The 21,467-nt window shown below is 37.0% G+C and overlaps 1 protein-coding gene across 2 annotated transcripts; it reads right to left on the bottom strand.

Moving 5' to 3' along the window:
- Positions 1-1,967: 1,967 nt before the first annotated feature.
- On the bottom strand, positions 1,968-20,093 carry LOC138703471 (uncharacterized). Of its 2 annotated transcripts, none has more exons than XR_011333183.1 (2): positions 4,421-18,042; positions 1,968-3,801 (listed from the first exon to the last, which is right to left on the bottom strand). XR_011333183.1 is itself a non-coding variant. In XM_069831349.1 (2 exons), exons 1-2 carry the CDS (start codon positions 19,202-19,204, stop codon positions 3,765-3,767), a joined length of 1,176 nt encoding a protein of 391 aa, XP_069687450.1. In that variant the 5' UTR covers positions 19,205-20,093; the 3' UTR covers positions 1,968-3,764. The 2 variants fall into 2 exon arrangements, 1 of the variants encoding a protein (XP_069687450.1); XM_069831349.1 differs by lacking the exon at positions 4,421-18,042 and adding an exon at positions 18,066-20,093.
- Between the last annotated feature and the right edge of the window lie 1,374 nt (positions 20,094-21,467).

The following is a 21,467-nucleotide window of genomic DNA, read 5'->3' on the forward strand; positions in this document are numbered from 1 at the left end:
CAAAGCATTTTGAATTTCTGGAAATCGGAAAATTTAATTACAGAGTATTTTTCTTTTGTCTACTTTTAAATTGAATTATATAATTATCCACTTTATTTCAGATTTGCTTTAATGATGAGTCAACATTTGAAATCTTAGCAATCACAGATGCTGTGGTGAAAAATATCAGGCAAATTCTGTAATATGTTTTATGAAACTTTAAACGCATCTCCGTCATGTGATTTAGTCTGTAACAATGGCAAGGGCACTGGGCCTTTCTACACAGTTAATGGGACAATGCGGCAGAATCACTGTAAGGTGGTGTTAAATAGGTTCCTGTCTCATTTAAGGTAATGGTTCTCAAATAGAGAACCCTTTGAGTTTGTGTAAGATGTGATACTGTTCGATTGTAAGTTTTTTTTTATAGGAAGAATATGTCCCTCTGTTGCCTTGGCCAGGAAATTCGCCAGATTGATAATCTACGTAAATATTAATTTTTTGGTCCTACAGAATATATCTGTTATGGTAACAATGATTACTGAAGGAGAAAAATTCGCTCTAACGCCGGAGATTGAACATGGGTTCTTGGTTCTACATACCAAGTGTTCTAACCACTGAGCTACACCAAAGTTCAATTCACATTGTTCAATAATCATTAGTGCCATAACAAATATATTCTGTTTGCTACGCTAATACGGAAGCTGCCAGAACGTAGCAAACCATTCTTTGGGGGTATCCCGGTGCCACTCTTGGACAACTGAATGAAGTTCGTCATTGGTGGTGAACTTCTTACCCCACATGCCCTCATTCATTGAGTCGAATAGGGCATAGTCGCTAGGCGCCAGATCCGGCAAATATGGAGGATGTGGCAGCACAGTAAACCCTAGTTCGCGAATGATGGCAATGGTCTGGCGACTGGCATGTGGCCGTGCATTGTCTTGTTGGAGCAGAACACCACGTCCCCATTTTCCATGGCAGCATTGTTGAATGCATCGGCAGAGTTGGTGCAGTGAAGTGCAGTACCGGTCACTGTTGATGGTCGTATTGGGAGGGAGCCAATCCACCAGAAGTATCCCTTCCTGGTCCCAGAACACAGTTGCCATTTGTTTCCGTGACTTCTTGGGACGAGGGCTCCCAGTATGTTTCCACTCCGTAGACTGGCATTTCTTTTCTGGAGTCTCGTGGAAAAACCATGACTCGTCGACGGTGACCAGACGCTCAAAGAATTCCTCTGGATCTGAACTGTACTTTTGCACCAACTGTTGAGATATCTGCACACGCGTCTGTTTCTGCGCAATGGTGAGGGTATGTGGCACCCATTGTGCACACACCTTCTTCATCTTCAGATCGTCATGGGTGATTGTGTGGAGGGTTCCCCATGATAGACCTGTTGCCTTCACTAGTTCATCACACGTGATTCGCCTGTTCTCCATTATCAGGTCATTGACACGATGGGTATTGTTTGGTGTGCGTGCAGTTGCTGGACGCCCAGTGCTTTTGCGTTTTTCAGCACAGTCCCTGCCGTCTTTGAATTGTGATACCCAACGAAACACAGATCTGCGACTTGGTGCTGCCTCCCCACATATGGCTACTAACATCTTGTGGATGTCTGAAGCAGTCACTCCTTCCCTCCAGAGAAACCACACTGTCCACCTTTGCCCGTGCTTGCCTGTTTCCATGTTGTTTCATCGATGTCCACGAGTGTACTTGCAAACTGGAACAATTGCTGCTCCAGTGATCTACATATGGTACAGTGACTGTATGTATACAGTGTGGCCATTGGAGTTGCACACGCCCACCTGCCGCCATTAAGATTCCAAACACACTGAAGGCTCTTATGGAGCTAATAAGAAAATCGTAATCTAATATTCATGTATTCACAATTATTGACACGCAACGTCTTTAAATAAGATCTGAGGTATATAAAAACAAAAATACACCTGTCTTACCTGCTTCCTGTATATTGTCTTGGAATAATATAGGTCCAAACTGCAAAGTAAGGTTAGGTTAATTTCTATGGGATATCAGACGATTTATTATGTTTAATGCATCAAAACTGATCTTGTAGGATTATACATTTTCCCAAGCTAAGATAATTGTTGAACAACAATACCATATAATCACAGTAAAACAAATCCTACATATAACATTTTAAAGTCATAAATCACTATTAAATACAAATGAATAACCAGGTCAGCAGAATGGCCAGGTAGGCCTAAAAAAACAAACTCATAAATTTGCAGAAACTAAACAATAATATTCTAAATGCTGTGTATCTGCATAGCAACAGACTTATTACCATTACTCTCTTTTCTACTTAAGCATTTAATTTTTCTTTTATCATAATATAATGCCAGTAAGTTCTTTAATGTTATCACGTGAGACTTTCACAGTAAGAGGGCATAACATTGAAAAAAGTACTATGATCGCATTGTGACACTATTGTTGAAAAACTGTCTTTTCTCCGTTGGCAGACCGTTGATTAAATTTGAACTGATTGTTGCCAATGTTGTTGTTGTTATCTAATGCCGGGCTTTGGCAACGAAGCCATTAGAACGCTAATGGCTTTGTTGCCAATGTTATTTATATCCTTTTCATTGTGCGTTTAGGTTTATGTACTTTTTTAAAGAGTTATGAATAAAATTTAAAAAAATATGAAAAAATTAACAGTAATAGCAGTTTCTAGCCTAGGCCTCAATACGCCCCTGACCTAACTTGCCACATATTTGTATATGCAAGGCATACCAAAAATCGTGAGTAATTGAATGACACGTCCTTCACAATAGCCCAAATTTTTAAAGCCATAAATGACTAGAGTCTGTTAAACACAAATGAACAACTAGGTCAGCAGAATGGTTATGTGGGTCTAAACAACTATGATATAAATTTGCAGGAATTGAACAATAATATTCCGAGTGCTGTGCATAGCAACAACTTTGTTTTTGCTTAGGCCTATGCATACTAATTAGTTATTTTAAGCCTAAGACTGAAAACCTAGGGACAATTTATTGTCATATTATTATTACAGGGAGAAAATGAATTGTTTTAACATTGTGCACCTTATGTAGGAAACATTTATTGAAGTCAATGTTAAGATATTTTACAATAGCTCAATATTTACTAAAAGTATGCTCAGATTTGCAGAAAAATGTGAGTGAAATGATTACAATAAATGAAAAAACAAGCAGTTCTCTCTGAAGCATTTAATACTTTTAAATTCAATATATCAGTACTCTAATGAATGATATGTGAAACAACAATGTCTAAACACATTTCACAAGTTTTTTATAGTCTTCATAATACCAGAGATTATATTCCACAAATATTATATAATGAACTCGAGTTCGCTGTAACTCATTTTGCAGGACCGCATTCTGTTTCAATATCTCAATTGCTCATCACGCACAGTACGACCCTTCTCTTGTAAAACATCTCGGAAACCACTTAAAAATTCTTTGTCATCCTTATCATAACTACTCTTTGACTCATCATTAAGAAACTGTGACACACATCTTAGTCTCATTAAAGTATTCTTAAACTGGGACGCATTAGGAGTAACTTATTTTGATCTCACTACCGGCACACTAAACAAATTTTCCAATCTTGTGTGGAACGTGATGTCAGTATCCTCCATCCTCGGGTTTTTCCCCATATGGATTCTTCAAAAAGTAGCTACCTCACAAAGGACAGAGCTCTGTGTAGGAATCCATTCTGGCTTTAGAAGTCCAGGTCTTCCTACTTACAGGACCCTTAGTGAACTTTTTCATTACAAAGCCCTTCTCAGGTCAATTTGTACATCCATAGGCGCACATCCAACCATATCTGTAATAAAAACCGCAAGTGAAATAATTAATATATTTCTATACAAATTTTGGAGCAAGTATAGAATATCGTGGTTCCATAACAGACAAAAAGTACGTTCAAATATAAGCTAAACTATTATCTGAATAGTGAAATATGGCTCGTCTATTTTGTTTTGCTGAAGAACATTTTAAATAAATATTTATAGGTACAGATTAAATAAATTGTGACATGTACTTATAATTTAATAGTAATACAGAGTTTTCATTGTAATTGTATAAAGTTCGTTATGCTTAAAGTTTTAAAAAGTTTCTCATGTATTTAATAAAGCTTAAATGTACTGAATAGTAGCCAACTTAGATTTCTTTCACGATTTTCTGTTTCATAACTTGTTAACTAACATTGAAAATGGAAATAAACACTGTAAATAATGGAGTATACGTCAGCCTAATACAATTTCTTATTTTTATCCGGACGACTGCATAAATGTTTAATTACTTAAAGTAAATAATAAAATCAGTTATCATACTAACAACTGATGTAAGTTTTCATCTTTTACATTATACATAGCACAAATATTACGTGGATTACGGTAAGAATACTTATATCTATATATGTTAAAGAAATTTAAATATCTTACCTTGAAGGTATATCCATAAAATCAGCTGAAAATCAGCCGTAATCCTTCGTTTTTCCACGTCTTGAAGACGAATAACACGGTTTCCAACTATTTGTTTGGAATCTTAATGGCGGCATTGTACCACGTGACCGCAACATCCAATCAGAAATGATACGTCCAATGGCCACACTGTATCCATACAGTCACTTTTTTTTTTTTATTGTCATGATGTTGATTTTTACATAAGTTTCAGCCTTATATATAAATAAGGCTTTTACTTTAAAGTAATATAAGAAGATATTAAAATGATTTTTCGTTCCAACTTAGTTATCCTTTTCTTGAAGGCATTTAATTAATCAAATTTCGCTTCAGGTAGCCAGAGCTCGAATGAGAGGGTTAGGATGATACAGCAACTTTCGAGAAAAGTTATTTGAAATTCTTTTGATGAAATCATAAAATGATTCAATCTCTAACATCTCTTGGAGCTGTGCATTTGATGTGGTATAGTCAGCACCAGTGACTTTTAAGCAGACTGATTGTTGGATTGCATGTAGTCTTCTGATGATTCTTGGATGAGCGGAATTCCAAACTTCACAACCATATGTCATCACTGGTCTTATGACCTTACTTTGAGGGGAAAGTTAAGATACGGAGATCTAATCAGTGGGTATAAGTGAATAAATCTGGCCAGAGCTTTGTTTCTTGCATATTCTACATGTTCACTGTAGCGCAGACGTTTGTCGAGAATCACTCCTAGATATTTAACTTCATTCTTGTAGTCAATGTTTTCTGAGAAGAGACGAAGGCAATCTGGTTTTTTAGGTTTCCTATGGGTGAATATGATAGCTTGTGTTTTTTCGATATTTACTTTTACTCTCCAATTTGTAAGCCACGTTTCTAGAGCATTGAGTTGTGTTTGTAACTAGATGTGGGCATTGTTGATGTTGAAGTCACTTGTGTAATACACAGTATCGTCTGCATATAATCCTAATTTATAATTAGCAGAGTGTGGCATGTCGTGAACATAGACAGAATAGAGATGTGGTGCAATTATGGAATCTTGTGGAACTCCTGAGTGAATATTTTGAACTGCTGAAAGTTCATTTTCCATTTTAACCCATTAATGCCCGTAATTCCCTGTGTGAGATTTTGGCGTCGTATTTCTGTTATGTGATCCTGGAAGAACCCTAATCACTATAATTTTATTTCATTCATGTACCTGCAACCGAAGGGTCCATTTTAGGCTGGCAACTTTAGTTGCCACTGGGCACTTGCGTGTCTGATATTTTGTTATTGTGAAATAAATGCATCTTACTTCAATAAATGCCTTTGCTTTATTTAGCACTTACAAATTTACACACACTACATAACTTTAGAGTATTACTTTACACTCTGTCCATAATTTTTGTGTCAGATATAAGGGAAATGTCGATTTTATTCACTACCAAATAGTCCTTATGCATCATGAAATGTTCTGAAATACGAATCAGGAGGAGCGCAGCATCCCTCTTATTGCAAACGAATTTTGTACGAGAACCAGATACATGACATCTTCAATACTTGGATAGACCTTTCTCGACTATATGGCCTTTATCGTCCTTACGCACTTCATCCAGCACTGCGGAAAATGATAAGGAGCGACGGATTCCTGGCGAGTTTGCTGTACAACCATATGACTTCAGGAGATGAATGACGCATTGATGTTTGTATTCAAGAAGAGAGATGTCATTCCCAAATCTACGATACAGAAGCCATCCTTGAACACTTATTTATTTATTTTATTGGGTTATTTTACAACGCTGTATCAACATCTAGGTTATTTAGCATCTGAATGAAATGAAGGTGATAATGCCGGTGAAATGACTCCGGGGTCCACCACCGAAAGTTACTCAGCATTTGCTCGATCCTTGAAAACAAGTTACATCCACTGCCCATCGGAAATATGGCTACCATCATTTCTTAGTATGGATGCTGTAACGTAAGTAGCTATAAACTGATCACCAATATCAACACCACCCATGTTGGTATTATACTGCGCTACAGGTCCTGGAACATTGACAGAAATTTTCTTCCTATCAGCTCTGGAATATCTGCTTGCCTTTCTTATGGGATCAACAGGATGATAGTTTGTGAGAACTGTAACGACACTGTTGTTATTCCATTGGACTACCAGCAAATCGTTGCAAATAGAGGATGCCATTTCACCTCAGGATACTTTTTTCCAGCTTTTTTTATCAGGCAGATTCACTGAATCAGTGATTCTGTTTTCCCGTAGAGTTCCAGTGGCTCTGAGCCTTCTGTTAGTAAGTCCTTGCATCAGTCCAACAGTTGTGAAGAGATTATCGAAGTACAGCTATATTCCTTGTGGTAACTGCACATGAGCAACCAATCCCAAAGCAACATTACTTCCTTGGCCAAGACCTGTTTCAGGAAGGCGAGTTGAACTTCCACAATATGGTTTAGCATGAAAGCTAAACCCATATGGATCAGCAGCAACCCACAATTCGAATCCGAAGCGCACAGACGTTTCCCTTATGAATTGACGTCCATAATATGGAATCATATTTTCATCAATGCTTACACATTTGCCAGGAGACACCTGTTTGAAGGAAGCGTTCAGTATATGGAAGAGTTATCTCACTTCATAGAGAGAATCAGGACCATCTAATCCGTCATAATTGGTCAGGTGAAGGAATCTCAGTAGTTCATCAAATCGGTTGCGTCGCATAAATTCTGACACTATTGGCACATGAACATCCATTCGCTTCTACAGTAAAGCCTTCTTGACGTAGAATACCGATTAGAGTAAGAATCTCTTCTCTTGAGGCATTCAAATTATGCATAAGATGCTGAGCCACATATCTATTGGTTTCCATAACTATAAGCTCAAGTAATTCTGTAGAGAAAAAGGTTCTGAGAGCATCTAAACGAGATTTTACTGTTTCTCTAAGTAGATCTTCAGCGTTGCTTCGAATATCAGGACTCCTTTCCTTGATTTTGAAGTCTGCCAATTTGCTGTCTTTGCTCCATTTTAGATTTGAAGTAGTTAGCTTCAAATTTTATTCCAATTATTTTATAATAAATGTATAAAACCTCTATACTTACAGTTAGCCTATTTACATAACGATAATACAATAACAGATGAAAATCAGATATATATATATATATTACGTAAATAAAAATATACTACAGCACGGAATCGAACTACGAACTAGTCAGTAGTGAAGAAAAGAATTGCTATAATAAATTTATATTATGTCATTGTTCGTTTTCAGAGTTAGCGATGGTAAAATTTTGAAGAATATGTAAAATGAATAACCAAATAATCGTAAGTGCCCACTGGCAACTAAAGTTGCCATACAAATTCAAACCACTCTAATGAAATTGTGATAAGTTGTAAATTAAAAACCTGTTAGTATAATAAAATTGCACATATTCTTATTAGATTTATGTAATTGAAATTGTTGTGCAGCAATTTTTAGATATAATTTTATTTACATTATTGAAGGAATGTGTAGCAGTCCAGAATCTTGTGTGTGCACTCCTTATTAATTTCTTCTGTACTAACGACATAATGAACGGATGCGATAAAACTCAACTCGAACTAGAGGAGGATAGCTGAATCTTTACACCAATTGTTGTGAACAATGAACAAATTTACAACTGACCAATCAATAAAGATTTTTTGCCTTGGCAACTTTAGTTGCCACTGGGATATAATGGGTTAACTTGAAAGGTTCGATCTGAGAGAAAACTGCGAATTATATGTATAAGTCCGTCATCTATGGTGAGTACTTGTAGTTTATGGAGAAGACCAGAGTACCAGACTGTATCAAAAGCTTGAGCGATGTCGAGAAAAACTGCCATTGTATGCTGATCTGTGTGAAAATGATCTTTGATGTGAGTAGTAATTCTTTTTAACTGATGAGCTGAGGAGTGATGTTTCTTAAAACCGAACTGCTGGTGATGAGTTCTTGATGGTGTCTGAAGAAGAGGAAGTAGACGTCTTGCAATGATTTTTTCTAAAATTTTTCCGGGAATACTTAGCAGACTAATAGGCCGTCTGTTATTAGGAATTGTTGAGTTCTTTTTCGGTTTAGGAAATGTAAAAATATGAGCATGTTTCCAGGATCTAGGGAAATATTTATGTTGCAAGCATGCGTTATAAATGTTTGTAAGATGTGTAAGGGCCAATTGCAGAAGGTAAGCTAACATTTCAGTTGTGATTTTATCTGGTCCAGGTGATTTCTTTTGTTTACTTTCGAAGATTATAGTTTTTTACTTCTGTGGACGAAGTTTGAACAATATCATGTCTGACGGGAAGACTTAGCAAATTTTGTATTTGAGATTCTACATTATGAACGAATTGTATATTTATTGGAGTGTTGTTTGGCCAGAATCTCTGTTCTAAGGAAGTTGCAACGACATTCGCTTTATCAATTGGTTTGTAATATCTCACTCCATTGTTGTCAACTATTGCTGTATTTGAAATTTTCTTTGATGTGCCTTGTAGTTTCTTACGTAAGTACCAAAGCTGTTCTGGTTTTTCTGTTATCTTTTCAACTGCAGATTCAAACTCTTGTATTCGGTGAGATTTTATTTTTCTTTGGAGAGCTTTATTAAGTCAATTATAGCATCGTTTAGCTTGTGGGTTACCAGTTTCATGCCAATTCTTTCTTGCTTTATGTTTTGCTTTGATAAGGAAGAGAAGTTCATTACCTATTTTCTTGCAAGTCGAGGTCATGATCTTCTACGCAACTGGAAGAATTTCTATAAGCGTCATGGATAGTATCAGTAAGGATCTGTATACTGGATTCAATATCATCTTTAGTGACTAGATTTGGATTTCCTGGCAGAGTCTGTGTCAAGGTATTTTCAAATAAGTTCCAATCAGTATAATACTTCTTACGTGGTTTTTGACAAGAAAAAGAATTAGCTGTATTAATAAGTATAAGAACAGGTAGGTGATCTGAATCAAGAGCGTTTAGTGGTTCAATGATGGGGGGCATCCCATATGTTTTGAGAAGAAATATATCTAGGACATCAGGTAGTTTATCTTTTTGATACGGGTAATAAGTTGGAAATATAGGGGCGAGAATGTAGTAATTGTGTTCTTCTGCATGTGCGTGGAGTACGCGTCCTTTTGGATTTATTAATCTTGAATGCCAGGATGTATGTTTTGCATTTAGATCACCACCAATGATAAATCTGGGGTATGCATTGATAATTTTATCAAGTTCATTGGAAGAGAGATTTGAATTAGGAGAAATATATAGGGATGCAATCATTACTTCTTTTTTATCGAGAAGGAGTGTTATAGCTGTGATTTCAGCACACGTTAAGCCAATTAATTGGACTGGAGCATAGGATATATTTCCCTTGATGATTATAGCAATACCTCCTCCACGTCTGTAAGGCCTGTCAGAGCGAATGATATCGTATTACGTAATGTGAAACGATCAGTGGGTTCCAAGTGGGTTTCTGTGATGAGAGCAATGTCGATACTATGTTCAAGTAAGAGATATTGAAGTTCATAAATTTGTGTTGGTTTAAGGAACATTTGTTTCTGGAGTCAGTATTGTTGTAATTGCTTCAAATATTATGACTAGTTTAGAGAATGTGTCTGATGCCTGTTGCAATTTTAATGTAGTTTGTTTAATTTGATTAATAATTTTGGTAAAGCCTATGCTTTGAAGAAAAGTATAGAGTTCTTTAATATCCCCCATGAGTGTGTTTGAAGTAGTCTCTGTGTTGGAGTTCGTTTTCGTCCAAGCTGGATTAGGTGTAACTTTTGGCAAGCTTGGGAAATCATGTTGATTAAAAGTATAACCTATTCCTCTATTTCTTAGTCTCTGTTCTTTCAGATCTTGTTTTTGTTGCAGTACATTTCGATGTTGAAGAGCTATGTTACATTGTCGGTAATTAGCAGTGTGTGATTCACCGCAATTTGCGCAAGTAGGTGCGACTGATGGTCCTTTCACTGGACATCTTCAAGTCTATGATTGTTACCACATTTTACACATTTAGTAGGTAGGCGACAGCCCGAAGACGTATGGCCATAGAGCTGGCAATTATAGCATTGATATGTTTTTGATTTCGGGTTGTAAGTTTCAATTAATATTGATTGGTGACATATATATTTAAGATCATAAACTGTTCGCCCAACTTCATTATTTTTTAAGGAGACAACCCATACTGATAAGTTAAATTTTTCAAAACCTGTTGTCTGTCAAGTAGTAGTGAGCTGTCGAACACCGATAACGGGAAAATCTAACATTAGTAACTCTTCTTGTATTTGTTGAGCAGTTTCTTGTACTGGAAGTTTCTTGATCACGACTTGTAGTGGCTTGTGTGATTTAAGAGTAAACATATAAAATCCAATATGCTTATCTTGAAATAAATTTTTCAGCTTGTTAAAAGCTTCTTCTGATGAAACATGAAACTTTGTTCCTTGTGATTGATTGTATATTATTCTTACAGGAAAGCCTAAATCTTTCTCCAGGTCCCGCTGATACTGAAAATAGTTAGGACATTTAGGAAGTATAGGAACAATGATTGGCGGAAATCTAGCAGTTGTTACTTTAGGAGTAGCATCTAGCACCTCTTTTTGAGATTCATCATTTCCACAAGGATCGTGCGAGAATACATAGTTAGTTTCCATATTTTCTACTGTATCAACATTTAGCTGGGAAAGTGGGTCAATATAATTATTTGTAGGAATCGAAATGAGTTCTTTTGAATATGAAGATTGTAGTGTCTTGAGTTTATCATCTTGATTCATACCTGATGTTCCTGAAGTTGGTGGTGCAGATTGTGGTGTTGATGTAACCGAATGTGAAGTATTTTGAAATATTGGTAAGTTACGTACTTCAAGTGATCTGTTTGGATTGATTAATTCTTTCTTAGCTGAAGACTTTTTTGATTGCTTGACTTTATGTAACATACCTTTTTTTAAGGTGTACGTTTTCTTTCGTGGGCCTCTGTGAAGAGTTAATTCTGAAGTATCTTCTTCAATTGGAGTCTGATAGTTTATTTCTTGTGGACAATTATTTGTTTCCTCCATAAGGATTTCTTGATTGGTGAGGCAATTGTTAGGAATCAGTGTTTTTTATCACAAGATTTATGAAACAATAAAAGGAAGAAGAAACAGTATATATAACTTAATCAATATGTTATTTAACACACTAAACACTAAATAATCACTCAACACAAGATGCGTAACACAACACAAATAATAATTATTCAATATTTAAATTTCGCGCTCGCTCTCTACACACAACAATCGCGTCCATCCGAGATGGCGTTCTCCATACAGTCACTGTACATATGGGAAACAGCAATATCATCTGGTGGCAGTAGACAGTACTACTGTCTATCTTCACGCATGCATCGCCACACATTTCAAACTGCTACTTTGCAGGAGTTATAAGAGGAGTACAAATCATTATTGAACGCTCCAAGTATAATGGCAGTTGACTTAATATATGTATATCGAACTTGGAGTCAGACCACAAAGGTAAAAACACTAGAGGAGGAGAATTCGATCCGGTGTAGTGGATTGAACTTCGGCATAGCTCAGTAGTTAGAATACTTGGTACTTAGAACCAATGATCTGGGTTCGATCTCCGGTGCCAGAGCGAATTTTTCTTCTCTAATAATCATGATTGATAATGTTTGGTACCCAGTAGCTCATGAAGACAGAAGTAGCTAAGGAAATGAGAACAACAAAATTTCGGCTCATTGTGAAGATTAGTAACATCATCTATCATCACTACTGACAAAAGAAAGAGTACAAGAATGCATTAATAATATACCAGTACCAAAGTGAATTAATGCTTTACTAGTCGCCAAATGTGATTTCACTAGATATTAAAAGGAATGTGTAATACAGTTTGATTGCTTATATATTGTATTACAATAAGTAAATATTTATCCTCTGATTGAGGTTCTGGCTGATATGTACATCTATACCAGGGGAGGAGTCACGCCGGGAATAACAACGTCGCGACTATAGCTCTTACAGAGAGGACAGGAGAAACGAGTGGGGCAAACCGAGATGCGACATCTCACTTGACGATATGTATCAGAGGAAGAACAATTGAAGGGCTTAGTGGAAGAAGGGGGTATCCCTCAAAAGTATGTTTTTGAGATATTTAGCATTTTATTAGATTCTCTGTAACTTAAGGAAAATAATAAGAATCACAAAGTCTTTTGGGTAATGTGTTAGGTAGGTATTGAACTAACTTTCTGCAAATGTAGAGCATAATATCTTGATTATTATTGTTATTGTAGGAAAATTTCACTTATGATATACTATATTTTACAACAAAGAAAGAAACAAACTTTGAAAGGTATTAATCAAAAGACACTTAAATAAGATTCATTTGTTTGTCTGTTGAGTCAACTGTCCGAAGACAGGTCTGAACCTCGTGATACCAACAAGGCACCACTTATGAGGCAACTAGACCAGGAGGTAATGGGTTATGATCATTGTTTTCTACTTCACATCCATTATCTGATTTCAAATTTAAATAAAAGTTGTGATGAATTGGAGGTATGAACTTTAATATGGACAGTATGTCAGGACGCTAAGCAGCTTTGATGAGCATTCCATCTGGGTGCTTTGGTTTCATAACTGTGCTTGCTATACAGGGTGTTAAAATATCCAATATTTTAGGAGGTGCAAGTATGCATCAAAACAAGAAAATAATGTCTAATAAACATCGGTCCTACAACACATACTTTCTGAACACTTCTCCATAGGAGGTGCCTAATCTAATGTCCACGCATTGCAATGCATTTCTCTGCCCATTGGAGTAAGGAATCACGTACTCTTTGAAACTGATCTGATTCCTTTATGTGTCCCCATAACAAACGTCTAGGAGATTTAGGTTTGGGGAATGAGCAGACCAAGGTGTGGGGCTTCCCCGACCACTGCAGTGGTGTGTGTCATCGTTTTTTTTTATTGGGTTATTTTACGACGCTGTATCAACATCTAGGTTATTTAGCGTCTGAATGATATGAAGGTGATAATGCCGGTGAAATGAGTCCGGGGTCCAGCACCGAAAGTTACCTAGCATTCGCTCATATTGGGTTGAGGGAAAACCCCAGAAAAAACCTCAACCAGGTAACTTGCCCCGACCGGGATTCGAACCCGGGCCACCTGGTTTCGCAGCCAGACGCGCTGACCGTGTGTCATCGTGTATGAACCACATCTGTGTCCCCATAACCAAAAGTCTAGGGGATTTAGGTTTGGGGAACGAGCAGACCAATGTGTGGGGATTTCCCGACCATTGCAGTGGTCTTGAAATGTCAACATCAGGTGTTCACGCACATTGTGGTGAAAATGTGCTGGTGCGCCATCGTGTATGAACCACATCTGTAGTCCTGCTGACATGACACATTCTCCAGCAAGGCAGGCAATACGTTAATAAGAAAGTCTCTGTGGTAGCATATATGGTCCTATTAATCTTTCACCAATAATGCCTGCCCATACGTTGATTGAGAATGGGTGCTGATGCCTCGTTTCTTCAACTGCATGGGAATTTTCATCAGCCCACACATGCTGATTATGAAAATTCACAACACCATCTCTGCTGAACCCTGCTCATATCCGCAACCAGACTTTTGTTTTCAGTATTCCTTGCGACGTATCATTATTCCATGCCAAAGGTGTCAACTACGGTATGATTTTCTGGTAGTCTGCTGTATTGTAAGGCAGAGAAATGCATTGCCATGAATGTACGTCATATTGAGCACCTCTTATGAACAAGTGTGTGTTGTAGGACCCATGTTTATTAGACATTATTTTCTTATTTTGATGCATACTATCACCTCCTAAAAAGTGGATACTTTTTAACATCCTGTATTTGGTGGCTTTTCTTTTCCTGTATGTTAGTGAACACTTTAGCAGACATTACTTTGTCTGTGCGTGTAATATATTCTTGTCCACTGTTTCGTGCCTTCTGTCTGCTGTTGTCTTTCCATTTTATGGATTTCTTTTCCTCTTTTTGCTATTATTTGTCTTACTTTCACCATTTCGTCACTTACAAAAACATTAGTACGGTCAACATCCGCCATGTTGCTTGGAAACTTATTGTATCAAAGCAGTATTCTCCCATTGGTCAGTTAGGTAAACAGCTGGCCAATCAGAACCAACGTTTCAAGGAACTGTGGGATACCTCCTTATTCCATTCAGAATTTTGATACAACTTACAAAGCCCTTTCATATGTTCATATTTACTTTAAAATGGGACTATCCCTTACTTAAATAGCACATTAAACTAACAGTAGATGCACTCAGCTTTCATAATATGGACTTAGTTCATTTTTTACCAAAATGTGGGATACCCTCTTATTCCACTAACCCCTTCAATTGTTTGTATGCATCTGAAGTCTGACTAGTGTAATATGTAGCTAGTCAGCGATGTATGCAGTGGAGGGGGAAAGGAACTAGCCACCCTACCCCATTGTCTTCTGGCCTAGTTGCCTCATAAGTGGTGCCTTCTTGGTGTTGCTTGTGAGGTTCAGACCTATCTTCGGACATTTGGCTAAACAACAAGTAAATATTTACAGTTCGTGATTCGTGATTTTTTTTTTTTTACCAAAACTGTGTATTGATAGTCACTAAAGATCAGAGAATCTAAATGTCTTCTTTTAGGCATCGAAAATAATAAGGCCTACCTTGTTTTAACTTCCAAGTATGAATTCCTATTAAAAATCAAGATCCATCTAATAGTATGGCCAGGGACTGTAACACCTAACGTTCAGTATGGGAACTGAAAATCTTCTGCCTGCCTCATCACATATGAATCAAGGTCAAGTTTCATTGGCTCATCTCTATGGCAGTTGAGAAGAACAACGGCGTGACTTGTGACAGACCGCAGATAAGTTTTCAGTCTCCGCAGAGAAGAAAATGATCGCTCGGCAGTACAGGTTGTTACCAGAATTGTCCGCACTATTTGTATAAATTTCTCTAGTTCTGGCAACAGATCAAGTAGATAATTTTCTTTTTTAAAATATGTCACTATTTCATCTAGGAAAATAATATTTGCAAATACACTACTTCGCCAAGCAACCCTGAAGGTTTCATCACACTGTAAATGCGTTTTTAATCAGTTAATTTTGTACATTTTTAATAGGGACCGGATTTTTATGTAATTACATATTATATTCCTTTCAACCTAACCATATATAAATAACAAATCTTTGCGAATCTTGTAATTACCATCAATATATTAAAATTTGATACATGTTTTTACATATTTACCCCACATTACATATTATGGCTTGGTATTACATAAATCTACATATTTTGGGGGTTTATTCATTTTTACTTCTCTAAAAGGAAAAAAAAAATACTTTTGCTGGGGAAGTTTACAATTTGAAATACACAGATTTAAAAAGCCTTTTTACCTACCCAAGAAAAGATATATTTCGGGACGAAACATAACGTCCTTAGTTTCAGGAAGTAATAGAGGCACTCACCCCATACCGCCCACTGTAAAAATGAATGAACAAAAGGCAACCTTTCTCATACAACTACCTTGTATTGTAAAAATCACTCAGAAAGTAGTGTTGTCTTCATGCGGTGGAGTGGGACGAGGACAACATGATTTGTCTCGAACTGTAATTGTAATGCACATGTCTTAACAAGCCGTTCCCATGCAATTTGCAGCCTTACTCACCCTCTTCCTAATCCTTCCATGGGAAACCTGCGTCAAGTCTGACATGAGCCGCAATAAAGTAGCCGACATTTGAAAAGAAGCTGGAGTAAAGGAATAAACTAGAAAGATGTTGAAAGATTAAAATAAATAGCTTTTCAGGTTATTGCTTGACCTCTTTACATTGAATTTAGTAGATCTATATGGATATGGAATTTTCCGAGCAATTAGAAAATATGGTTCTCGGCTGGAATAATCCTACTCTTCTGAATGAGACAGGAATGTCACTTTTCAAACAACAGTTTGTAAATGCCTATAGTTTGAGATTTTAGTAGGTACTTAGTTTCTTACAAGGAGCAGCTAAAATGCATGTGTCCCGCATCTCATCTTATTTTCTCCTAATCCAGTAAAGCAAAACAGTGCTTGCAGTTACTGTTGTGTCATAATTTCATTCAGTTCTCTAGTTTTAGTACTTACATTATAAAGTGCAAGTGAGTTTATCTACTGCTTTTAACTAACTAAAATGACCCCTTTCCCTTTATCTTCAACCCTAATGACAAAAATGTTGTTGTTGTTGTTTTCTAATGCCAGGTGTTTGACAATAAAGTCATTTGACCTCTTGCACTCCAATATTTTTCAAAGATATTATCATGACCAGCCAATGAAGCACAGATTTTGAGGTGTTCCGAATCCATTTCTTCGTTTGAGTTGCACAATGGGCAGTTAGGGGACTGATATATTCCAATTCTATGCAGGTGTTTGGCCAAACAATCATGGCCTGTTGCCAATCTAAATGCAGCTACAGACGATTTTCGTGGTAAATCGGAAATTAATGACAAAAATAAAATCATGGATTGCAATGGACGAAGCTTTCACTACAGATGGAAAAATAGTAATGTGTCATGTGTGCGGTAAAAAAGTCGGGTGCTCTATGAAATCACAACTGGAGAGTCTTACCCTTCCTATATCTGTCAGATATTGATATTAAATATTTTCATGATTTTACATATTTTGGTACATATTCAGCTTATTTTTCTTACATAAATATGTACATATTTCACACCTTGATATTACATAAAAATCCGGTCCCTAATTATTACACAAATGAAGCATTTTTCGATGAAAAGACAACCTCTTGCATAGACTGATCATTTGCGGTTGATGATATAGATAAGTGACACCCAACATAGGCTACAATGTGTTCCAGAATAGAATGCATAGCAGTGCTGCATAACCATCAGTCCACAAAATTATTTATTCTTTATGGATATAAAGTACTTCGTTAGAAAAACTTGTATTATTACTGGACAAAGCTAATTGCACTATAGTCGGCCTCGGTAGCATAGTCGTTATAGCGCTGGCATTTTGTGCTCGAGGTTGCAGGTTCGATCCCGGCCTAAGTCGATCGCATTTAAGTCTCATATCAGTAGATTTACAGGCATGTAAAAGAACTCCTGCGGGACAAAATTCCGGCACACCAGCGATGCTGATATAACCTCACCAGTTGCAAGCGTCATAATTATAATTATAAACTGTACTAAACTTCTAACATTATATTATTAATCTCATTAACAACAAAAATGTTTAAGGGGACCGGATACCTCCTATCTTGGCAATGTTAAATTTTCAATATTGTGGTACACTCTTAAACCATTAAAGATACAGACCTGAAACTTTTACAGATTGTTGTTCAATGCTTTATCTCTCCACTAAATCATTTAAGTTGATTTGACTGTCATGATACTTTCTCCCTGATTTTTTTCCTAACTGTCCAAAATTTAACATAATTTTATTTAATAATTTTTTTTTCTGACAAAATTTTTTTTTCAATTCACATAATTTTACATTTAATGCAAAGGACATGACTATGGCAACATCTGGTAAAAAAATTAAGTTTCTATCTGGAATACTTTTCACACTGAGTGTACTCAAAGTTTGAAAAATGTGAAATGGGAGAAAAATAGGTTTAAACTTTCTGTATAAAAATCTTTCTTCTGTCATACCTAGAACTTCCAGCACCATATGCAGGGTCTTCCTGGTCTTCCCTTTTCCTTTTTTCACTTCTCCTCTTCTTCCTTGCCTCCTTGGTCATCTCTTCAGCTTGTCTTTCTGCATCTTTCAGTCGTATGGCATCCAACGTCTCAATGTGTCTCATGGTGTAGAAACCTGGATCAATTCCCAGCTGCTGTAGAACTTTTGCTCTCCCAGTATTACCCAAATTGAAGGACAGCACTGCTTCCAGAACACCTAGTTTTAGTGTGCTATTGCCCACAAATACATTCTTGGGTACTCTGGTCCAAATTAGATTGTTGAACGATTCATTTGGGTTTTGAGTACGTCCATGGAGGCACTTTTTTAGAAGATCTGGTTGTGCTAGATCTCTATAAATAGGTTTCACTAAATCCATTATGACTTCAGGGAGACCATGGTGCTTGTAATTTATTCTGTCAGAACTGTTGTATTTGCACCATGAATTATGAGGACACAATTCATGAACAGGTGTAGTGTCAGTAGAAATTTTATGAAAAAAGCTAGCCCACACTGCCTTTCTCATATTCTCCAGATTACCTGTATTTTCCCTTATGGCTTTACCGTAATAGTCTTGTAGCTTGTCTATTTCACTGCTTGTGAGTCTTTTAGTACCACCAATTCCTTTCCCATCTCCTAATTTCTTTCCCTTCCATTCTTGTACCAGTCGCCTAAGTCGAGACCCCATCCTCTTATGAACGTGTCCCACACACTCTAATTTTGTGATATTATGTGATATATTGTGATATGGTTTTGCTGCCACTACACTATTGAATCCCTTGCTATCTCCATCTCCTAAGTATTGGATATATTTTACTCCCCTACTCTCGACAGACCTCTCAAATATTCTAACTGCACCATCTGCTCCCATTCCACCACTGGACCCTGCATAGTTCACTTCATAATTATCTTCACATTTTCCTCTTCTTTTACAGCTCATATAATACTTTGAAAGACACTCTACATCCAAAACCTTACCAGTGTCTACACTAGTAGCTGTCACTACACCATGAAGAGAACTATGGCCACGCTTTTGCCAAGTTCCATCCAATGCAACAGCAATTTCGTTGCACCCATTGTTGTCATTTACAGCTTCTATTGCTGCGTCTTGCATGCACTGTTCTGCTACCTTTTCCAAGAGACTCTAAAAAACACTATTTACTTTATTATATAGCACTGGTGGAGCAGGAGTGTTTAGCACTGAACACAGTGTCTTACCTGCTGCTCTACCTTTACCGATGCAACGCATACCGTACACAAATCTAAGATTAATTTCAAAACCCTTGTCACATTGTTTTGAAGTAAAAAATGAATGATTTTCCTCACATTTTTCACACACAAGTGTCAACTTGCTTGCCAGTCCTTTCCTGTTTTTTGAATTCACATATACAGATACACAAGTTACACTCAAACAATATTTACACTGTACAAATGACCTTACTGCTTGTGCCAATAATTCAATGTCCACAAACTGGTAACCTGTACTCAACCTCTCACCGTCATTATCTGAAATAGTATCAGAGAATTCATTGAAGAGTTTCCTTGAAGAAGACAGTTTCTTGCTGGTTGAACTTCTGAAATTATTAGTACTTGATGTAGAGGATGTAGATAAAACTGAATTTGAATCACATGTTTGTGTAGGCCTAATCACATCACCACTAAGGTCAACATTTAACACATTATTATTGCTATTAGAACTACTGGGTTTGTTTTTCTTACTATTACTCTTGTTTACATACTTATTTCCACGAGATTTTCTTTTTTCAAACGGTTTAGCCCTCATATTTACACAAGTAAAGAGCACACCACGAGGAAAACTTATAATGTTTACGAATAATAGTAAACAACTGCTGTTGCTAAGCTTCAGACAGTGCAGTCAACAAAACGAGCAAAGTTTTCTCTCCAATTAGTGGGTTCTTTCAGAAATATAGCATGACAAATATCAGAGATAATAGCTTCAGAACAAAGTCACAGCATGCCAAGAAAAGGGGGCGTAACCGATGTTTGACGTGCATACAATTGCAAAACTATTTAAAAAGGGCACTTGCCGGAATAGTTGAACGCTGATATTTTGGAATATTAAACTTAAAGTATCATTGAACATAAAACAGCAAAAAAAAAATTTTTTTTTTTTTTTTAATTTAAAATACTTAGAGGTATCTGGTTCCCTTAAATAACTTAAACAGTTATGTTAAAAAGCTCAAAGAGAAGCAGTATATGTTTTAAAGCATAAGATTCCGTTTTTTGTCAAAAATTTTTCTTATAATACTTTATTCCTGCAACAATATAGCTACACTACTGCTCCCCAGCAAGGCTTACATTTTATACATGATCATAGTCCTGCGCATTTCAAACATTAAGTTCTACTAGTTCTGCATCAAGTAAGGGATTATCCAAACAGTGAGGATAGTTGATTGGCCAACCTGATCACCGGACTTGAACTCCTGGACCTCCTGATCACCGGACTTGAACTCCTGGACCTCTAAGAACAGAATCACCTGAAGTCACTATCATATACTGAAAAATTGTGGAGAGAGAGTAGAACTGTAGTGACAAACTCTATTATGGATGCAAAAAATAGTCAAAATGAATGGAACAGATTCAGTGGTTCTGCAAGAGCATTGAGATGGCAAGCACTTATCTGTGAGCCCACAAGCTCCTTCTTGGCGTAATAGGGAGTGTCCTTACCTTTACTATGTTTTGTAGTTTGTATAACTTCTAACTTGTTCCACATCTCAAAGTTACAACGTTGATTTAAGCTTCATTATATTGTAACAGTCGGGAGTCAATCACGTCCCACAGAGGTCAGAGAAAACGAGCGACGCAGCGAAGAAGGTTGCGGCCGCTCAGGTCTTGAGGGGACAGACGTAAGGGGGCGTGAGGAGGCGACATGCTGTTCCGCGGCAGAGAGGGGGGAGTAATGCGACTGCAACTGAGGGAAGAAATTTAGAGAATTCGAGAGGTGCCATCTTCTGGACATCCGTGGAAATTTCCAGCATCGTACTTTCCCGAAAAACTATGGTTTAGTTATAAATAGGACACGCGCATGAACTTTAGTTAGTTGCAGTCGTTGCTAGTTTTGGACAGCAAGGCAGTCTTGTGTAGCAGTGAAGCCAGCTTCGAGACAAGAGTTCGACTTGAGTTGTGTCCGTAACTGTGGGAGCTGGAAGTCCTGAGTTTGAGTGCAGTGGACCGCAGTCGGGGGACCTGAGTTCGAAGTTCAGTGGATTGTCTCTGAAGGTCTGGGGTTCGAGATATTGTGAACTCGAGTGACTGAGCTAGAAAAACTAGCCAAGGCAAACGAACTGTGAACTGAGAACTGACAGTTCTGAATTGTAAATAGTGCTTTGTGAACATTAGTTAAGATTAGCAGTACA

The sequence above is a fragment of the Periplaneta americana genome, chromosome 7 (genome assembly GCF_040183065.1).
Source record: "Periplaneta americana isolate PAMFEO1 chromosome 7, P.americana_PAMFEO1_priV1, whole genome shotgun sequence".
In the NCBI taxonomy this organism is placed as follows: Eukaryota; Metazoa; Arthropoda; class Insecta; order Blattodea; family Blattidae; genus Periplaneta; species Periplaneta americana.